Genomic DNA, 18,827 nt, shown 5'->3' on the forward strand with positions numbered 1-18,827 from the left:
AATTAGTCAATGCAGGCTTCAGGAGATGTCCGGCCCGACACTATATACTGAAGACGATGCTTCAAGTGAAAGCCGGTCCGGCACGGCAGAAACTCTTGTCGCGGCAGGCTGACGTCCGCAAAATGCGCAGCACAAGGCCACCCATCTGACAATTGTCCATCGCAAAACCTCACCTTCGCAAACTGTCAGGCACCACCCACAGCCTTTTCCAGGCCTTGCGAGAAGTTCAAGGAAGAAAACCAGGTAATGAGCTTGAAGGTCACAGAGATGATCACATTCCCGGAGGCGCTAAAGAGGTTTGCTTCATTCCTTCTGGGGGGTACGCCAACGTAGCTCGTCGGGGGCTGACCAGCGTCTGGTTTCAGCATGGTCTTAGTACCGGGAGTCATAGTTTGTCCCGCTGCCCCCCTTGTCTCAGGCACCCTAACCCGTCACCACACCGCTTGCTGAGCCAGTAGCGGTTATTTGGCAACAGTCAACGTCGGGACCCGTGCTGCTTGGGCCCCTGTTTCGTCACCCTCCCTGCTCCTACTGGGAGCTGCCGAGGAGATGGACACAGCGGATCCCGCATCGGCTCCCACCACGCCGCACCGCCCGTGCCACTTGTGGCGCTCCCGACATCTCTGGCGGCAGCGGCTAGAACGAAGGGCACCTGAATGGGTGCCAAGTGCACGGCCCCCTTTCCGCCGGACACCCCCAGGACATGCGATAATGAGATGGACGTCGGGCCGTTCCTTCCTACAACGCAGCGCAAGGAACGGCCTCCGACGTCTAAGCCAACCGAAAGGCCCTAAAAAGCCCCCTCCGAAAGTGCACAAGCCCCGAAAGGCAAAACATGAATACAGACATTCACACACACACACACACCCCAGTAGCTCTTAAATGATTAGAATGCAAATAGAAAATATCATCCAATTGAACTGCAGAGGCGTCCTTAAAAATCTTATGATGTCTATGAGTTCTTTATTTCCAATCAGCGAAGTGTGGTACGTCTCCAAGAAACACAAGCTCGGAGCACACAAATTTCTTGAATAATTTCATGGCATTTAGGAAGGACAGGTTTGGTGGCCGTACATCCTCAGGTGGTGTGGCCATCATTGGGCCGAAAATCTTTGGGGTGCCACACTATCCAACTATAGACTATCCTTCATGCTGTTTCCATTCGAACGATACTCTTTATAGGCATATAACATTATGCTCTGTGTACATTCCTCCTCATTTCTAACTCTCCGGTTCAGATTTAGAGGGCCTTGTACCACCGCTACCCGAGCTTTTCTTTCTCATAGGCGACCTGAATGCGCATAACCCTCTTTGGGACTTTCCCGGTCCGGATGCCCGAGATCGCTTGATAGTGAAGTTTCGAACATCCTCGGGAGCATGCCTTTTCAAGAAAAGCAGGAAAGAACGCATAATCATGTCTTGACTTGGTTATTGCTTCCGCAGTTCTCTTTCCTTGTTTTAGTGGGGCGTGGGAAAGAACCATATGGTAGTGACCACTTCTCCACCTCCCTGACGTGTATTGGTAAAGGCCCAAGCAGTCCATCTGCTCACAACAGGTTCAATGAAGCAAAAGGAAACTGGAATGCACTGGCATCAAAACTACACTTTACGTCCACAACACAACTACACGTTGAAGAGGCAACCCAGCACCTCACGGCGCACATTTGACGCAGTCGAAAAGTCTATTCCCCACGCCTCGGGTGGCGCGCGCAAGTAGATCGAAGAGGCCGTGGTGGAATGAGGACTGTAGGCGGGCGCGAGAGGCCCAGAAAACGTCCTTGGGTATCCTTTGTCGGCTCCCACGTCAGGTAACCTCCTTTCATTTATTCAAAAGGGCAAATGCATTAAGCAAACGTGTGCGCCATTCATAACATCAATATGGCACTCACACAGGCATGGACACGAATACGGAAACTGAAAGGACCAACACGCAGCATGCATCTGCTCAGCGAAACATGGGACGCACTCAAAGACAAGGCTAACACCCTTGCAGAACACTTCCAGCACGTGTCCTTCTCTGCACTCTACACAAACACCTTCATGAAATAAACAATCGGGCGAAAAGAAGTCTTTACTTGATAACTGGAAGTCAACCACTTCTTATAACTCTGAGTTTTCACTTCACAAGGAGAGGGTTGCTCGGAGCACGTGTAAACCATTAGCTCCTGGCCGAGACAACATCGGAGATACAAGGATGCAGCACTTACACGCAGACACTCTTGAAACACTCCTCCATCTATAAAACCTCTCTAAAACCCCAACACCCATACCTATAAAACAAGATATGGGTGTCGGGGCGCATTCCAAAGCCTTGGAGGGAGGCCATAGTTGTAGCTTTCCTGAAAGTGAAGAAGAACCCTTCCTCTCCCGGTGGCTATCGACCCACTGCACTGAGCAACTGCCTGTGCAAGCTTCACGAGATGATCAACAACTTTTTGTACTTTCTTGAGCACAATGGTCTTCTCGAGAGCTCCCACGCAGGCTTCAGGCCAGGGCGCTCCACGGACGACCTACTCATGGCACTTCAATCGCATGGCAAAGGTGCCTTCGTACGTAAACAGGTTTCCCTTATGTGGTTTTTCTACATCGAGAAGGCCTGTGACACCGCTTGGCGTTACGGAATCCTTAGTGACCTCAATTCATTCGGTGTTTCGGGTAGCACGTGAGACACCCTCGGGCTCGACACCGCACTGAACATGTACTACTGACGGCTGCTTGTAACTCAGGTGCTCCTTGTTGCCTGATCACACCGCCCATCCACGGCTATCGACAGACCAGTAACAACTGAGGACATCCCTGCCGGCGAGCAATGGCACTGCCCCAGCCCTGCCGATGACCACAAATTCCTACACTCTGAAGGATTCGCTCAGGCAAATCTAGGCGATGCTGCGGAGTTCGGATGGCAGCCGGGGACAGCATCGGTACGACTACATAAGGAGCCTTCAACGCACCTACCAGTGGGGTTCGACACCGCATTGAACGTTTGACATAGACCTGCTTGCAGCCATTCGGAAGGCTATACAGCTTCCTCAGAAACTTCGCAGTTGAATTAAAATGCGTCCTGGTCCAGGATTCGAACCCGGGACAACCGCTTAACCGGAGCAGTCGCTTTACCAAGTGAGCTAACAAGGAGTCTAGTGGTATGTAGCGCCAGAACGAATTGATCAACAACTCGAAGTAATGGCCTCGTCAGTCGGATGTCAAACATTCCTTCGCAGAAACTTACTCCACCTTGGGGATTTCTCCTAAATCTATTCGATTAACCGCATTGAACATGTACTCCGGCTGCTTGTAACCCAGGTTAATCACTTCCAAAACTCTGTGCTTTCGCCGCTTCGATCGCTGCATTGTAGCGGTGTTGTGTCCCACTGACACTTGCTATCTGTTCAGAAATGTTGTTCCCAACTGCTTGCTTTGTGCTTATCAGGCTATTACCATGAACCTGATTCTGTTGCTATCTGGAGATATCGATACCAACCCAGGGACTGATAGCATCGCTGAAAATTCCACGCAAACAGAACCCATTGAAAGTTCTGTCCTTCTAGAAGCAATACAACGCATTGAGCAAGCCCAACTGGTGCTACGAACAGACTTGCGGGAATGGAAAAGCGGCATTGAATCTAAGCTGAACAACACAGAGAAAAGGGTGACGTCCTTGAACAGGAAAAAAAAATCAATTCCCAAGGTAACCCCTCGTCTTTAGCAAACCCGCAGAGCAACGCCTCCGCTCTAACTCAAGACTCAGCGTTGCTAAAAGCGACTGCAGAGTGCTGATGAAGCTGAGAACCGATTGCGCAGGAGAAACCTTTTATTCTTGGGGTTTACAGATAGCCAGTGACATGGGCTGAATTGGAGGACGCCGTTTTTGGCTTGTACGTGCAGTCTCTGAACATACGATTTACAAATGTCAATCGGAAAGGGCGCACAGAATCGGTAGTTTCCAACCAAATAAAAATCGACCGATGGTTGCAAAGTTCGGCCCATTTAAAGATAAAGATTTAATCTTAGCATAAGGTGCTAAAATAAATGATAGATTTTTCGGTTCGCGAAGATTTCTCGGCTTCTGGGCTTCAGTCCGGCATGCACGACGGAAGCTTCTGGATTTTTCCAGGCAGCAGCACGATGGTAAATTTCAGCTGCGTTTTAAGAAACTACTCCAAGGTGGGCGTACGTAAGGTCGGCAAAAGGCTTGTCTATAACGCTAGAGCGGCGTGCTCCGGACTGCGCGGGAAACACCTAGTGATAACGCCTGGTTTGAGACCGGTACAAAGTGAGAATGCGTGGCCCATATCAGCGCGATGGCTGTGTCCCTCTACTCTATGCCCATCGCCTTGGTTTCCGCACCTTCTTTGACCGTGATAAGCGCTGGAGGCCTGTTTTTCCGGGCCGGGAAACAAAAGGGGAAATTACCCGTCTTAGCGCGCGCTGTGTGAGTCTTTCGTCTGCATTAGCTATGGCGCAAAGCTGTCCATTGCCCTGCCGTTCTTCAAATACGCTGCTTGAGTACCGCGTGCACCGCCATCCAGGTTCTGCGCCCGGTTTTCCACGCCACTGCTGACGGGGTAACACTACACTACTTAATGCACTGCGGAAGCAATCATAGACCGCTATCTAGTCACTGAAGAACAGCGTCAGCGATTTGTTTTCTGTGATTTTTGTTTCTTTTGTCGCATACAAAAAAAAACAGCGCTCTAAACTGCGTAGGACGCCAGGAAAATCAAGCGTTGCATGTAGTTGAACGAAGCCAACCATTTACTAACAATCGCTAATGTCCTTTATTGTTTCCCTGCACGGTATCGCAGGCAGCGCTTCTCACGTGGAAAGCTGGTACGGAAGCCAAGGCGGCGGGCACAGCGACAAGAGCAAACCAGCCATCGCGCTGATTCGGGTCGCGCATGCTCACATCCTACCGGTCTCAAACCATGCGTTATCACTAGATGTCTCCGGCGCAGTCTGATACCACTGATACCACCTGATACCACCGTGTGTGCCTTAACTACCTCGGGCCGCAATGCCCCAAACCATCAGACAAAATTAAAAGTTTTACTTGTAAACTGCCCGAGAATTAAAAATAACGATTCACTGACAGCATTAATCGCTGCAGTTGAGACAGATATTATCATCGGCACGGAGTCTTGGCTTGACGATACCTTCAATAATTCTGAAGTTTTTCAATCTTCATTTGATGTCCACCGTTGCGATCGCAATTCGCACAGTGGGGGCGTTTTTTTTCTAGTGGATAAAAGTTTTCCCAATGCCCCTCTGGCTCGTGCCAACGGTTGCGAATCAGTTTGGTGCAATGTTTCACTCCCTGATGGCGAACATACCTCATTTGGTCTGTTCTACATTAGCGTAACAACTCTTCTTTGATGACGTTTCACATATTGTCACGTCAATATTACACGTCAGGAGTTACAACCATGCATGCATCAGCCCCGGATTTGGATAAGGTAGAGAACGAGGCTGAGCCCCGGCTCAACGTCGATCCCCTTGGAACCGCTTTGACATTTCTGTGTCCCTGGCCAAATACCCTGTGCCTCTGGCAAATAAATCCGTCTCATAACAGTTTGGTGAGGTGTGGGGTACCCCACGGCGGACCTCCAGAATTTTCGTCGTAGCCGAAGCGTCGCAGGTCTGCAACCTCTGCCTCCTAGGATGCCTGAAACCGGTACGACCGTGCAAGCACCCATAGTCAGCTGGCGTCCTGAGCAACAGCCTCGCACATTCTCTGGCAACACGTCTGAGGACGTCGACAAGTGGTTAAACCACTACAAACGGGTAAGCCGGTACGATCACTGGGATGCTGCTGCTCAACTCGCGAACGTCGTGTTCTCCTTAGATAAGACTGCAGTAACTTGGTATGAGAATAACGAAGACACGCTCACAACGTGGGATCGCTTTGTGGAAGACATCTCGCGCTGCTTTGGAGACTCCGCAGCAAAGAAGAAGCGTGCGGGACAGACGCTCCTGCCGCCAGCGCAAATCCCTGTAGACACGTGCAGAACCTATATAGGAAAGGTGCTAAAGCTTTGTAACGTCATCGACCCGCGAATGACAGCGGAAGGTGAGGTTGGACATCTGTTTAAAGGCATCCCCGAGGACGGCTACAACTTTCTGATAGGCCGTGAAAAGTTGGACTCGGCATCAGACGTCGTCCGACATTGCCGCACCTTTGAAGCCTTAAAGATGCGCCGCATTACACCTAAGTTCGGTCGTTTGGCACTTCTGTTGATTTTCCGCAATCATGTGATAACGACGCTACCGCCTCTGTCACCCGGTTGCGCGACTTGTAAAAGGCGCGTCGGTGGTGGCGAGGGGATAAATCATTGTGATAGATGTTTGGGGTTACGAGGAAACGTCCCCGAGACTCCCCGACTAAATCGGCGTCACCGGAATGAAAACTGGGGGGGTTAGACATATACTGCGTCGCAGTAAAACTGGCTTACGCAAGCTAGGAGAACAAAATTTAAAAACATTGATTGATTGATTGATTGATTGATTGATTGATTGATTGATTGAAGGGTTTAACGCGCCGACGCAACGCAGGCGATGAGGCGCGCCGTAGTGGAGGGCTCCAGATTAATTTTGACCACCTGGGGATCTTTAACGTGCGCCGAAATCTCGTACACACGGGCGTTTTTGCTTTTCGCCTCCATCAGAAAAGCGGCCGCCGCGGCCGGGAATCGAACCTGCGACCTCGTGCTCAGCAGCGTAACATCCTAGCCACTGAGCCACCGCGGCGAGTAAAATTTAAAAACAGGAAATTAACAGGTCCGGCTGAAGCAAGATTCAGTGTGTATGCGACCTTCTGCACTGTCCGCGTGGTTCCCAAAATCGGGAGAAAAGACAGTGGTGCGTGCGAGGGGCGCTTCCTGTTCCGGAATAAAATCGACATTTCAATGCTAAAAATGAATATAATTTAAACCTTTTTCTAGATAATAAGGCGTTCCTTTACTTCTAAGAACACGACATGTTTTTTTTTTTCGCATGTTAGTTGTCAATGCTCACAGGAAATGGGAACTCCACGAAACTTGTTCCGTTTATTAGCTTTGCAGTTTTGCCGTTCTCAGTTCATCTATATGCATATTTTGTACTTTGCCCCGTTATGTACACCTGTCGTGCCGACATTTACCGGATTTTATGAAATTTTCATTTTACTTTGTTAATACAAATGCCGGTCACTGCTGGACTTCGCGAGGGCTCCGTAAGCCGCTTCTTGCAGACTTTTTCTCGCAACTTTTTTCACTTCAATGTACTTTTGAGTGAAAAAATACTCACCTGTTCTTAAATTAGGCGTGAACGACATTGATTGATATGATTATTTAGTTATTTATAGCAGCACTCAGGTCCACACTGAATTTCATGATGTTTCATTTCGTCTGAAATGGTCAGTCCAGGCTTTCACATCGCAATTTTATTATCTTATTGGCTGACTCTATCATTGCTGCAGAAGAGCACTTGACCGCCCGCATGTCCAATACATTAAGCACGGCCACTCGAAGAAAGAGAGGTCATCAAGCGGCCGGGCATTAGACGACAGAGAAAACTGCGAGAGTCTGAATGGCTAGTGCCGGCATATGCATGCAGAAATCGCCTTTCTCACTGTGTGTCGAAGAAGCAGAACAGCTTGCGGTGCTGCAGTTGCGATTCGTTGCGGATGAACGTCGCGCCGGGTGCCACTCTCGGTGCCAGGGGGGGCGTTACCCTCGGTTCCAGGAAGCACACGTTTGTTGGACTCAGGCTGCCGACCGGGTCCGGGAAATACTCGTGCAGAAGGTTTTGGAAGGGGACGAGCGTCGTCGTCGTCGTCCGCGTACTCGACCACGAACTCGACGACCAACTCGGCTGTGATGGCAAGGTGGACGCGCAAGGCTGAAGAACAATCGCTTCAAATTTGAGGCGTGAACATTTCAGCCGCGAACCTTCACCTATACAAGGGCCTTGTTGTCGATAATTTGAGCTGTGTAGAATCAGTTTAAATTACTCGCCACTCAATAAACAGCGGTAAAAGTAATTCAGGCAGTGTATCGGACTCGAGGGGTGTATACTTTCGACAACAGGACAATTATTTGTTGAACCGAGCATCTCGTCCATACCGGGGTGGTAACAGGTGCATTAACACAGAGAACGTAGTGTGATGCACAGCCTGGTATCTATTATGGACAATAAGATACCACGTATGCTTGAGACATCAGCTCCTGTAAGTAAGTGTGTTCCCGGATTGCAATTCATTTAAATCGTAATGGTATGTCTTAGTTCGCTCTAACATGCAGCGTAATACTTTACATAGTGGTACCATAGGCCAACTTTTCTCTATTGCTGTCATTGACGACGCTTTTCGCCAGCATCTAATGGTGAAAAATCAATCCTCCAGTTTATTCCAGTTTTTTGACAGGCTATAATACTGCAGATGGCAGAAAACAAGCAGTTATTACCGCATTGTTCTGGATCATCGTCACTATAGGAATTAGCATTGGTGACCAATGCTACAAATATTTAACTCAGTACACCTCAGGCGCGACTAAACCAGTGCATTCAAATCCAAAAACAATGAGGTTATATTTGTGCTTTTGCTGAGTGTTTCTCACAACAGGTGTTTTGAATATATTTTACATAGATGTATACAAGCATATACGACAGCAAACCTGGTAGTGCTTTTAACGCTATATACCTGGAAGTTTTTAAAATTCGTTTTATCTTTTTTGAAAAAACGTTTTTCGGTTAGCAATAAAGAACACATGGCTAATTTTATAAGATGGTGTGTCAAGGTAGCTTGGAAGAATATGCGGAAGCATGGAAATACCAAAAATTCTTCAACAGCGCGGTGAAACATGTATGAATTTCTTTCACAGGTCCTGTACACGGACTGGTGTTGCGTAACCGTCAGAATCCTATAACAGAGCTTTGTGGTGTCACTCTTTTCTCACAGGAGCAACCAAATTGAGCGTCCAACGTCCGGGCTATCGCTAATATTTTTTTCTGCTACTAAAAGGAGATGTTGGGACATTCTACTGTACGTTTGCAACGCCTCGATGCAGCCGCACCATTTCACCGCAAGTTTACGCGTACACACGGTCTCGCTTCAAGAGACCCCACCTCTCACCAGAGCTTCACCCCCCCCCCCCCTATATTTGGCGCCCTCAAAATTTACCGCGGCATAACAAAAAATTCCCCGCATTTCCCCGAGGGGAAGAATGGAAAGTGCGAATGCACGAGTTGAATTTGCGCGGTTCGGTAATGTTCGCGAAAGAGAGATCACACACACACACACAACTACAAAGAAATAAAGATGCATTTATTCACAGACACCTATTTGTGTTGTCGTTGTACTTGATTGCTAGAGCGGATCTCAGCTTTGAAATTTCGTGTCAGTACTCCTTTAAGCGGGTGCATTAGCCCTTCTCACGCCCGATTCCTGGCCAATCCCCCACGTGGGTATGTGCCATGTCAGGGGCCAGGCAGCGCGCGCCCATCTCCCCCCGTTGCCAAGGAAGACGAGGAGATGTCTGGCCAATCCCCCACGTGGGTATGCAATGCGGACATCGCCAATTGATTGCTAGAGCGGATCTCAGCTTTGAAATTTCGTGTCAGTACTCCTTTAAGCGGGCGCATTAGCCCTTCTCACGCCCGATTCCTGGCCAATCCCCCACGTGGGTATGTGCCATGTCAGCGGCCAGGCAGCGCGCGCCCATCTCCCCCCGTTGCCAAGGAAGACGAGGAGATTCCTGGCCAATCCCCATCTCCCCCCCCCCTTGCAAAGGAAGACGAGGAGATTCCTGGCCAATCCCCCACGTGGGTATGCTATGCGGACATCGCCGGTGGACGCAGGTTCAGGGTCGCTTAAGAAGTGCATCGCACTTAAAAAAAATGCATTTAGTTGATGCTCCCATTCCATAGGGCAGATTTCTCGCACAAGCCGGATCGACTTCCCAATCACCCTACGCGGTGGCTTAGTGGATAAGGCGTTGGGCTGCTGAGCAACGCCCGCTGGGCTGCTGAGCAACGCCTGCTGAGCGACGACGGCTTCGATTCCCGGCCGCGGAGGCAGCTTTTTTGATGGAGAAAAGCAAAAACGCCTGTGTGTACGAGATTTCGGCGCACATTAAAGATCTCCAGGTTGTCAAATATAATCCGGAGCCCTACACTACGACGCGCCTCATAGCCTGCGCTGCGTCGGCGCAATGAACCCTACAATCAATCGAGCGACTTCCCGAGCGTTGGCGCCCGTACGCGGGCCGAGCGCCGGACTGGAGACTCGCTTGTTCTGTTTCACCGGAGGGCGCCACCAAGGCACACGAATGCAGATCACAGCCACGGCAGACCCTTCACCCGGTAACCGCCTGTGGCGGGGGAACGTAGTTGGTGCTTGGATGGTAATTTACTGCAAAAAAGCAGAACTTTCGCGTGCCGCAAAAGGTCGCTAATTTTGCAGATCTGGAAATCTGCGGAAATTTTTGCGGGCGGAAATAGGGGTCTTACAGTATGATGGTGGGAGGGGAAGTTTCATACAGATACTGAGCAGAGAAACATATGTTCATGACTTAAGTTTGATGTCAGACACAGTACCCCCGCCATCTTGTCAGAAGGCAAAGCTCGCAGCGGTGACACCACTGCAGCGATTCATTATATTTTTCAGAAAAGTCGTCGCAAATTTGTCGGCGTTATCAGGTATTCAGAGGGGCCATGGACGCTTTGCCCCGCCCCACTGAACGAACGGACCAGCGAATTTGCCTAGTCAAGGAACCAGTGCTACCTGCGGACGACTTCAATATCGGCGTGCGCCAAAGAAACGGTCACCATATATCCCGTGCACACATCATTTCCCTCACCGCGTTGATGATATTCAGTTTGTTTTCTTGCGGCGTATCCGCAAACTTGGCGTCCATACGTATCAAATAAACTTAACCAAAAAGTCCTTACTGCTTCAGAAAGTCTGCTGCTGCAACGCCATTTTGTACGAAAATACTATGTCGGGTACCCTGGTTTGCTTACGTGCTTTCGAGGCGTTAGCGCGGCTATACTTAATATAATAGATTCTTGAGTGCTATATTGTGTTGGTTCTCTTTTGTCGTTTGTTTTTGTTTTTTGTTGCCGAAAATTAGTTCGACCGGCGTCTTTACTGCTTACCGTGATCCCGTGTACCTTGTCGCTCCTGTTTCTTGGTCTTACGTCAGCAAGCATACTGGCACACTCCACAGCTTCCCTAGAAGCAGGGTTATGACTCGCTGGCGTGCAACTCTCCTAGTCACGTGCCATCAAGCGCAGATGTCGCGCGACGCACACTATTGTACAACACCTACGTTCCCAATTCGTACTTTCGGGGAGTTTTATGAAGCGGGCAGATTGGTCCCTCGAAGCTCCAGGTTTTGGGCCCATCTCTCAAGTGGGTACGCGCCACGAAGAGAGAAGCAACGACAACAACGTTTGTTCCTCCACTGGTAACGGACGCAGAGAGAGCAGTGGTAGCGCATTGGGCAGCTACTGCGGAGACCGGGGTTGAAATACGGAACACGTGTGTTTTTTTTTGTAAGTGCGAATGCACTTTATAAGCGACCCTGAATTCCGGCGACCGCCGTCCGTCCACATAGCAACAGCTGCGGGTGCGCGCGCTCCTCGTCTTCCTTGGCAACGGGGGGAGATGGGCGCGCGCTGCCTGGCCGCTGACATGGCACATACCCACGTGGGGGATTGGCCAGGAATCGGGCGTGAGAAGGGCTAATGCACCCGCTTAAAGGAGTACTGACACGAAATTTCAAAGCTGAGATCCGCTCTAGCAATCAAGTACAACGACAACACAAATAGGTGTCTGTGAATAAATGCATCTCTCTTTCTTTGTAGTTGTGTGTGTGTGTGTGAACTCTCTTTCGCGAACATTACCGAACCGCGCAAATTCAACTCGTGCATTCGCACTTTCACATTCTTCCCCTCGGGGAAATGCGGGGAAATTTTTCATTTCCCTTATACAGCGGCGGAGATTTTCTTGGCCCGATGGCACCCGCACTAACAACGTCGGTTCTTTCACAAAATGCCACACTTGCAGCGTTTGCTATAGAAATTTTCAAGTTGTCGACGGAACGCTTCTACTTCTCCACTTTCTCGCCGTAAAACACCTAGCTCAATTCAAAATGATGAGCTGCAGGCCCCATTTTTTCCTTTCTTACGTTAGGAAGTGTGTTATTGACAGGTTTTTTTTTACGCGGCCACATCTTCTGCTGCTACCGTACCCAACCTACCTGGGTGCTTGTGGTAAACGGTAGGTATGTTGGTAGTTGGGCAGTGCTGGTAGTGTGCAGCGCGCTCGTTGTGGTGTCAGTGGTGCTGGTGCCCGTGGTGGTCTTGGCCCCAAAGATGGTCCAGTAGGGAATCACGAATATTGCCAGCGGGATGACCAGCGTGATGAACGCGACCGACAGCAACCCCGTCAGGATGCACGCGGCGCGGCTGTGCATGGAGCTGGTGGTCTGCGAACACCGGGGGGAAAGCCGCCTTTAAGGGCAGCTGCCACCATTTCATGTGTGCACCCGTGGGAAACTTATTCTCACCGACACGTTGCAAGATGAGAACGTCGTTTACAGGAACAAAAGAATCAACGAGTGGAACAGGAGGACAAGTCAAATATGCAGGATGCCAAGTCAAAGATGCAAACCCTGAGCAATAGATAAATGGACAATCTACAGTATCCAAACCCAATACATCAGTAGCGCGTCCGGAATACTTGAAGACAAATGAAGATTTTGTGATTTCCTCAATGTTTATGATGTAGCCCGTCACAATCATTTCTAGCAGGCGGTTCAGGTACCTGCGAAATTATTAAACAAAGAAAAAAATGCAGCACTCAAAATTACTACAAAACGCAATGGTGTAATAGGTTGGGCAAGTTCGTACGCATTCATGGCATAATTTCGGTGCGAAGGACCGTACACAAAATAAAAATAATTAAGACAGGCTCTCATTTTAATTACCTACGTTTTGTGTCTTGTTTTCTGCTTCGAATTTATACCATAAAGAAGGGCAAGCATTTAATTCCTAGAAATGGAAGTGTAGCCAGTCAAACCAACATAATGACCCTCGTACGGACAAGCAGCGACCGTGCAGGATCAGTTGTTAGAAGGGAACAACACGCGAATCTTCAAACTATCGTAAATAAACTCTAAACTCTAATGCACAGCCGTCAGATTTGGTCAAGGAGCTTCAGCACTTCTCTGGCCTACGTACGAAGCACACTGACTTGTAAAGTGCTTTCTTACGGTGATCTTCTGACGCTGTAACTTATGAATGTATGTAATGCGAACAGCGTCAGTACAAGAAGAACGCCAATTTCACCCCCAACCTGTCTCTAGACCCTTTAAGGTGTAAGTAAAGTTGCCCAATGCGGAGTCCACGCTGCTTTTCTTTGAATGCGTCGTAAGAATCTAAAAAGAAGAAACCTGTTTTAATGTGCAGCCTTGCTTGGCTATAGTACACTGGGGTTCTAGTTAATACCAGTTTACATTCAACAAAATGTCTTCATCCACGGGAAGTTTTCGAGGAGCGGAACGATACCGAGCGAGCGGATCGTAAGGCCATTGCGCCTGCTTCTCCAGTACTGTTAAAATGCAAAGTAAAGCCACAACAGTTCGCCTGGAAGCCGAGGCAAGCAACGAATTCCCCGCGTTTACGTGCGACTGTGTTTAAAAAAGGTGGCCCCCTATTTCGCTCTTCGCCAGTGAGTGCGGCTAATTCGCGACTAGCGCTTAGACTTTGATGCATGCTGACGCGTCTATACACGCACATGTACCGGAAATTTGCATTGCCCAGGGAAACATTGGATGCTTTGGTTGTTCAAAGTGAAATTTGGCAAGTTGTGTATGGGCTCCGAAACGTCAAAAAAAATTTTTTTTCCTTTTGACTTGGTCAGTGACCACGATTTTATACTCTCAAAGCGGGATTGTGTGAACGTTGGTGTATCAGTTGCTTTATCTTGAGATTTTTTGTGGTTCCTAATTTTCCACGCTGAACGATGGCCGGCAGATCTACATACCAGGAGAGAAATTGCCAAAGTTAGCTACCAATAGCCGTATAAACCGACATCACATTGTTTTGGGTGTGTTTGCGTGTTTGGTTTCTGGTTATAATAATATTAACAACAACAACAACATCACCAACAACAATAATAATAATAATAAAGCTTTGGGCAGTGTTTAAGTGCATGATACATTTACTGTCACCACTAACCACGCGGCGGTTGTGAGTGGGCAGGCAGATCAGAGGTGCAGCGAACGTGCGAAAACGCAAAAAAGGAAAATAAGAAATAAATAAAGAATGCAAAATACATCAAGTATGCACTCAAACACCATTGCATCATTTAAAAAATGCTGCGAGTAAAACAAAAGCAGCAGCAAGAACAGCAATGGCTAAACAGATTACGCAATACCAATACCACGACAATATCCAGCGGCGTAAGACACAATAAACGCATATCAATGTATGCGGCACTACGACCAGAAAACATAACGCATAGCTGCAAGCAAACAAAGTAGGCATTTTTTTTGTTTAAAGAATGAACTAGGCATAAAACCAAAGAAAGGGTAACCGAAAATTCCTGACAATATGCGCGATAGGAAAAAAAATTAGAAAAGAAATACAGGGTGTCAGTGATAGATAGTGGAACAATTTCAAAAAGTTTTCTGAGCGAACCGCCGCTCTGTTCGCGCTCAAACTTCACACGAAGGTTGCATTTTGTGGTCTATTTTCGTTGATGTCGGGAAAAATGACGGTGGCTACTTTTTTATTATAAAAATAAATACCGATTTTCGTCTATGTACAAATGGCGGCCGATTTAGACGTGCCAGCCAGTGCAAGTAGATCTTGGAACGATGGCGCCACCTGTGGTATGCAGTGCGAAACGGACGTTTGGGATTCACGCTCCGTCCACGGCAGGAAGAAGCCAAATGGGGCAGACGAAGAAGCCAAATGAACCAGCAGACGATCAGAAAATGTGAAAGCAGGTGAGGAAACAAATCGAACGTTTATTCATAGAGTTTCATACAGAGTTACTCAATATAGACAGTTGCGAAACTCCGCTTCAGAATCCGGGCGGCGCTAGCCCCCCCACTCCGTGGAAGCTTAGGGGCAAGTCGACGCGCGCGGCACCTAGGAGATAAAAACGGAACTTCGCTAAGCTATTATTATACAAAATTATTCTGTAAAATAAAGATTGCTTTTTAAATTAAAATACAATAATTACGTAAAACGTACTTGTGTTTTTGCGGCTTTTCTTTTTATGACTTACGGCAGCAGCCGCAATCACTTGAGTACTGCTTCAACGTCCTGCCGACAGACGACAGGCTAGTCAACTTGCCCCGTGCTTGCCCCGGCGCATGGGGGCAACCGAAGACCGGCTTTCGATACATGGGGCCTATGGGGAGTTTCGCAACTGTCTATATCCAGTAACTCTGAGTTTCATACTAATATACAGGGTGCTGCGACGATAATTGGAACACTTTAAAAATTTTTCCTGAGCGATCCGCCGCTCTGTTCGCGCTCAAACTTCACACAAAGGTCGCATTTTGTGGTCTATTGTTTTTGACACCGGGAACAACAACGGTACTTACCTGTTTATTCTGAAAATAAATAAAAACGATTTTCGCCTATGGGAAAATGGCCGCTGATTTGGACGTGCGAGCCAGCGCAAGTTGATGTTGGAACGACGGAACCACCTGCAGAGTGAAACGCATGTTTGGGATTCACGTACCGAGCCAAGGTGCAGCAGACGATCAGTAAATGCACCTAGAAATGAGCTAACAGACGATCAGAAAACCCGGTTTTCGGGCTCGCACGTCCAAATCGCCGCCATTTTACCATAGGCGAAAATCGTTTTTATTTATTTTCAGAATAAACAGGTAAGTACCGTTGTTGTTCCCGGTGTCAAACAAAATAGACCACAAAATGCGACCTTTGTGTGAAGTTTGAGCGTGAACAGAGCGGCGGATCGCTCAGGAAATTTTTTTAAAGTGTTCCAGTTATCGTCGCAACACACTGTATACTAGAGGGACATCTGGCGCTGCATTCGCGGGCCGCCGTGGGCGGCGCCATAGCAGCTAGCGACGTTCCTCGCCTCCTTGGCTTGGTTAGCCGCATGGCTTCTTTTTGTCTTGAAGCCAAAAGGGGTAACATTGTTTTTTTCCTCATCTTCCATGAAGCTTCTAAATAATCCCTGACAAGTAAATCTTTCTGGAGCTCCAATTTTACAATAACAGAACAAATTCGATTAACTTTCTGCAGCAATATTGTTGCATTTTTGCAGCCAAAGCCAACTTTTCAGCCTGTTCGCAAGCCATGCCAAGGACAAGTGGAACGTTCCTGCTCGGTACATGACGGCACGCTCGCTGAAGCGCGGCTCCCCTAGACAGTGGCGCCAGATTTCCCTCTAGTATATATTAGTATGAAACTCTATGCGTTTATTGGCAACGATGAACCGCCGGAATATCTTATTATGATTGGTATCAGCTGTTATGCAAATAGTTGTGATCATGGTAAACTAGGGATGAAAGAGATTTTATGATCGTCTGCTACATCATTTGGCTCTTTCCTACCGTGAATCCCATACGTCCGTTTCGCTCTGCATACCCCAGGTGGCGCCGTCGTTGCAAGATCAACATGCGCTGGCTCGCACGCCCAAATGGGCCGCCATTTTCCCATAGGCGAAAACCGTTGTTATTTATTTTTAGAATAAACAGGTAAGTACCGTCTATACACAAACCCAGATATTTTACACTTTGACTGTACTCTAAATATGAAAAAAAAATAATCATTACAGGTTTCTAAGTGCAAAAATATTTTTTCTGTTCAATTGAACTTGGTTATAGGGGCTTCTAATGCATAGAAGTTTTGTTTTTGTTAACGTGTATGTTGTTCTCAAGCATCCAATGAAGCACTTTGCTTGTATCGTTTTGAAGAGCGTCAACGGAAATTGTTAATATCGTTCGTATAAATATTAGGTGAAGGGCCAATAGTGGAGCCCTGTGGAACTCCGTTTTAATTAGTAATTTTACGCTCATGAAATTTCTTATTCTGACAGATTGGTACCTTCCTGCAAAGTAGATCTGGAATAATTGACTATATTTTCCTGTGAATCCCACGTGCGCTAATTCCTGTTTTTTCTGTAATGGGAAATTTTCATCAATATCCACATTTAATTATTGCAAATGAATACAGGCCTTAACTTCCCCAGTAAGGTAATTCTGACATGTACAAGGCATTACACCGTTTACATTGCAGTACTGGTGAACGCAAGCCTACGCAGCAAAAATGCTGTTTTCTTTTCCCCTAATTTTTCTGCCATTTTCTAGGGCCGTTAATCTCGAGACTAGCAGACTGCCACTCGCCGATACAAAGAGTGTGCAGCCGTCGCACAATTAAGCAATGCATTTGCCGCGATTGCTCAGTTCGAAGGGGAGTATCATACTACGGACAGTACGGGGACAAATGCGTGCAGGCTGGCCCACCAGGGTGCTTTCGGGGAGCCCGGTCAGGCCCAGGGACTCCGACTCGTAATCCACAGGAAGATCCTGCGCCTCTTGCTCTTGCTGCAGCGCCGGAGTCCGTGCTTGCGCGGGCGGTGGCGGCGGCTGCGGCTGCGGAGTGCTGACGGCAACGGTGCGCGCTGGCTGATAGGATGCGAACATCATGGCCCTGGCGGCCGCCTCGTTCGCCGCCCGAGCCAGGGCCTCGAACGCAGCATGGGCGCTCGTACGCCGTGGCGCCTTCGCCTCAGGTGTCGCCGCTGGCTGCGGAGTGGCAGCTGGCGGCGCTGCGACACGCGATAAGCGCCTCGAGAGCGTGCGTCCCCTCTGCAACGACACCGCCGATTCGCGCCGATTGAGAGGGCCGGAAAAGCGAAGGAGAAACGCGAAACGCACCTAGCTGACCAATCCAGCAGCGCTGTACTTGCAAACGTCGTTTGTTGCGTGCTGTTCGCCAGGCACGTTTGTACTATCAAACAGGTCGATCAGGTTACTCGAAAGCATGCACAACGTCGCGAAATTCGTCGATCTTTCAAATTTGTTCTCACCGCAAAACTGCGGTTTGTTGTCTTATCTCCCACAAAATTTTCGCGTATGTTTGCTTTTTGAATAATCAGTAAAGCGTGGGACCAAACCACAATGCCCAGCCAAACCATTTCGTCCTAGCAAGTCTTCCTGAAACATTAATCTGGAGCCCTCCAGTAAGGCTCGTCTCTGCCCTTCGGTGCGTGAAACGTTAAACCATATGAAAACTCGCGCCGACAAGAAATCTGCTCTTGGAACAATAATGGAAGCTAACTGAGGTATCAACGCGGGCTATTCGGTTCTGCAGCATGTGGCGAAAGAACAGCCAGCGCTAAACAAAGGCCACGAAAACAGACACGAGCGCTTTTGTTGGTTCTTGTTGAGCACTCTTTTTTCGTCACATCAATAATGGAAGCGTGAGCTCGTCGGCGGGCGCGGCACTTGCAATGCGCGGAGTTCTAACCACGCGCAAAATGAAGCAGACTACGCAGCAAATGAAAACAAGCAGGATGGGGAGCTTCATTTGGTGCATGCGCTCCGGTAAATCCTCCAGCAGTATAGCATTTACTCCGTACTGCGGAGTGTACAGAGGACTATACGCCTAAGCAGCCCGCGAACACAGTCATGTCATTCTTAAAAACTGTCATTCATGTCATTCTTATGAGCTTGGTAATACTGATACTCGCCAAATATGGTGTGATTTCCCATGTGACTTCTGTTTTAAATAAACCACATGGTTTAAAGAGGGAACAGATCTAACTTCCGCTTTACAACGTCTAGTCACTTTCTTTGAAATTC

The 18,827-nt window shown here is 48.3% G+C and overlaps 1 protein-coding gene across 1 annotated transcript in view; it reads right to left on the reverse strand.

Moving 5' to 3' along the window:
• The window catches only part of LOC144164837 (uncharacterized), a 103,727-nt gene extending 86,058 nt beyond the window's left edge, over positions 1–17,669 (reverse strand). Inside the window, exons 1-4 of the mRNA XM_077695095.1 lie at positions 17,487–17,669; positions 12,234–12,461; positions 10,231–10,264; positions 7,604–7,845 (exon numbers count right to left, since the gene is read on the reverse strand). Of these exons, the coding sequence (XP_077551221.1) occupies positions 7,604–7,845; positions 10,231–10,264; positions 12,234–12,461; positions 17,487–17,669 (687 nt within the window). The remainder of the gene's footprint in view (positions 1–7,603; positions 7,846–10,230; positions 10,265–12,233; positions 12,462–17,486) is intronic.
• Positions 17,670–18,827: the final 1,158 nt, after the last annotated feature.

The sequence above is a fragment of the Haemaphysalis longicornis genome, unplaced genomic scaffold (genome assembly GCF_048455015.1).
Source record: "Haemaphysalis longicornis isolate Haplotype H1 unplaced genomic scaffold, Haemaphysalis longicornis Haplotype H1 scaffold_14, whole genome shotgun sequence".
NCBI classification, from domain to species: domain Eukaryota; kingdom Metazoa; phylum Arthropoda; class Arachnida; order Ixodida; family Ixodidae; genus Haemaphysalis; species Haemaphysalis longicornis.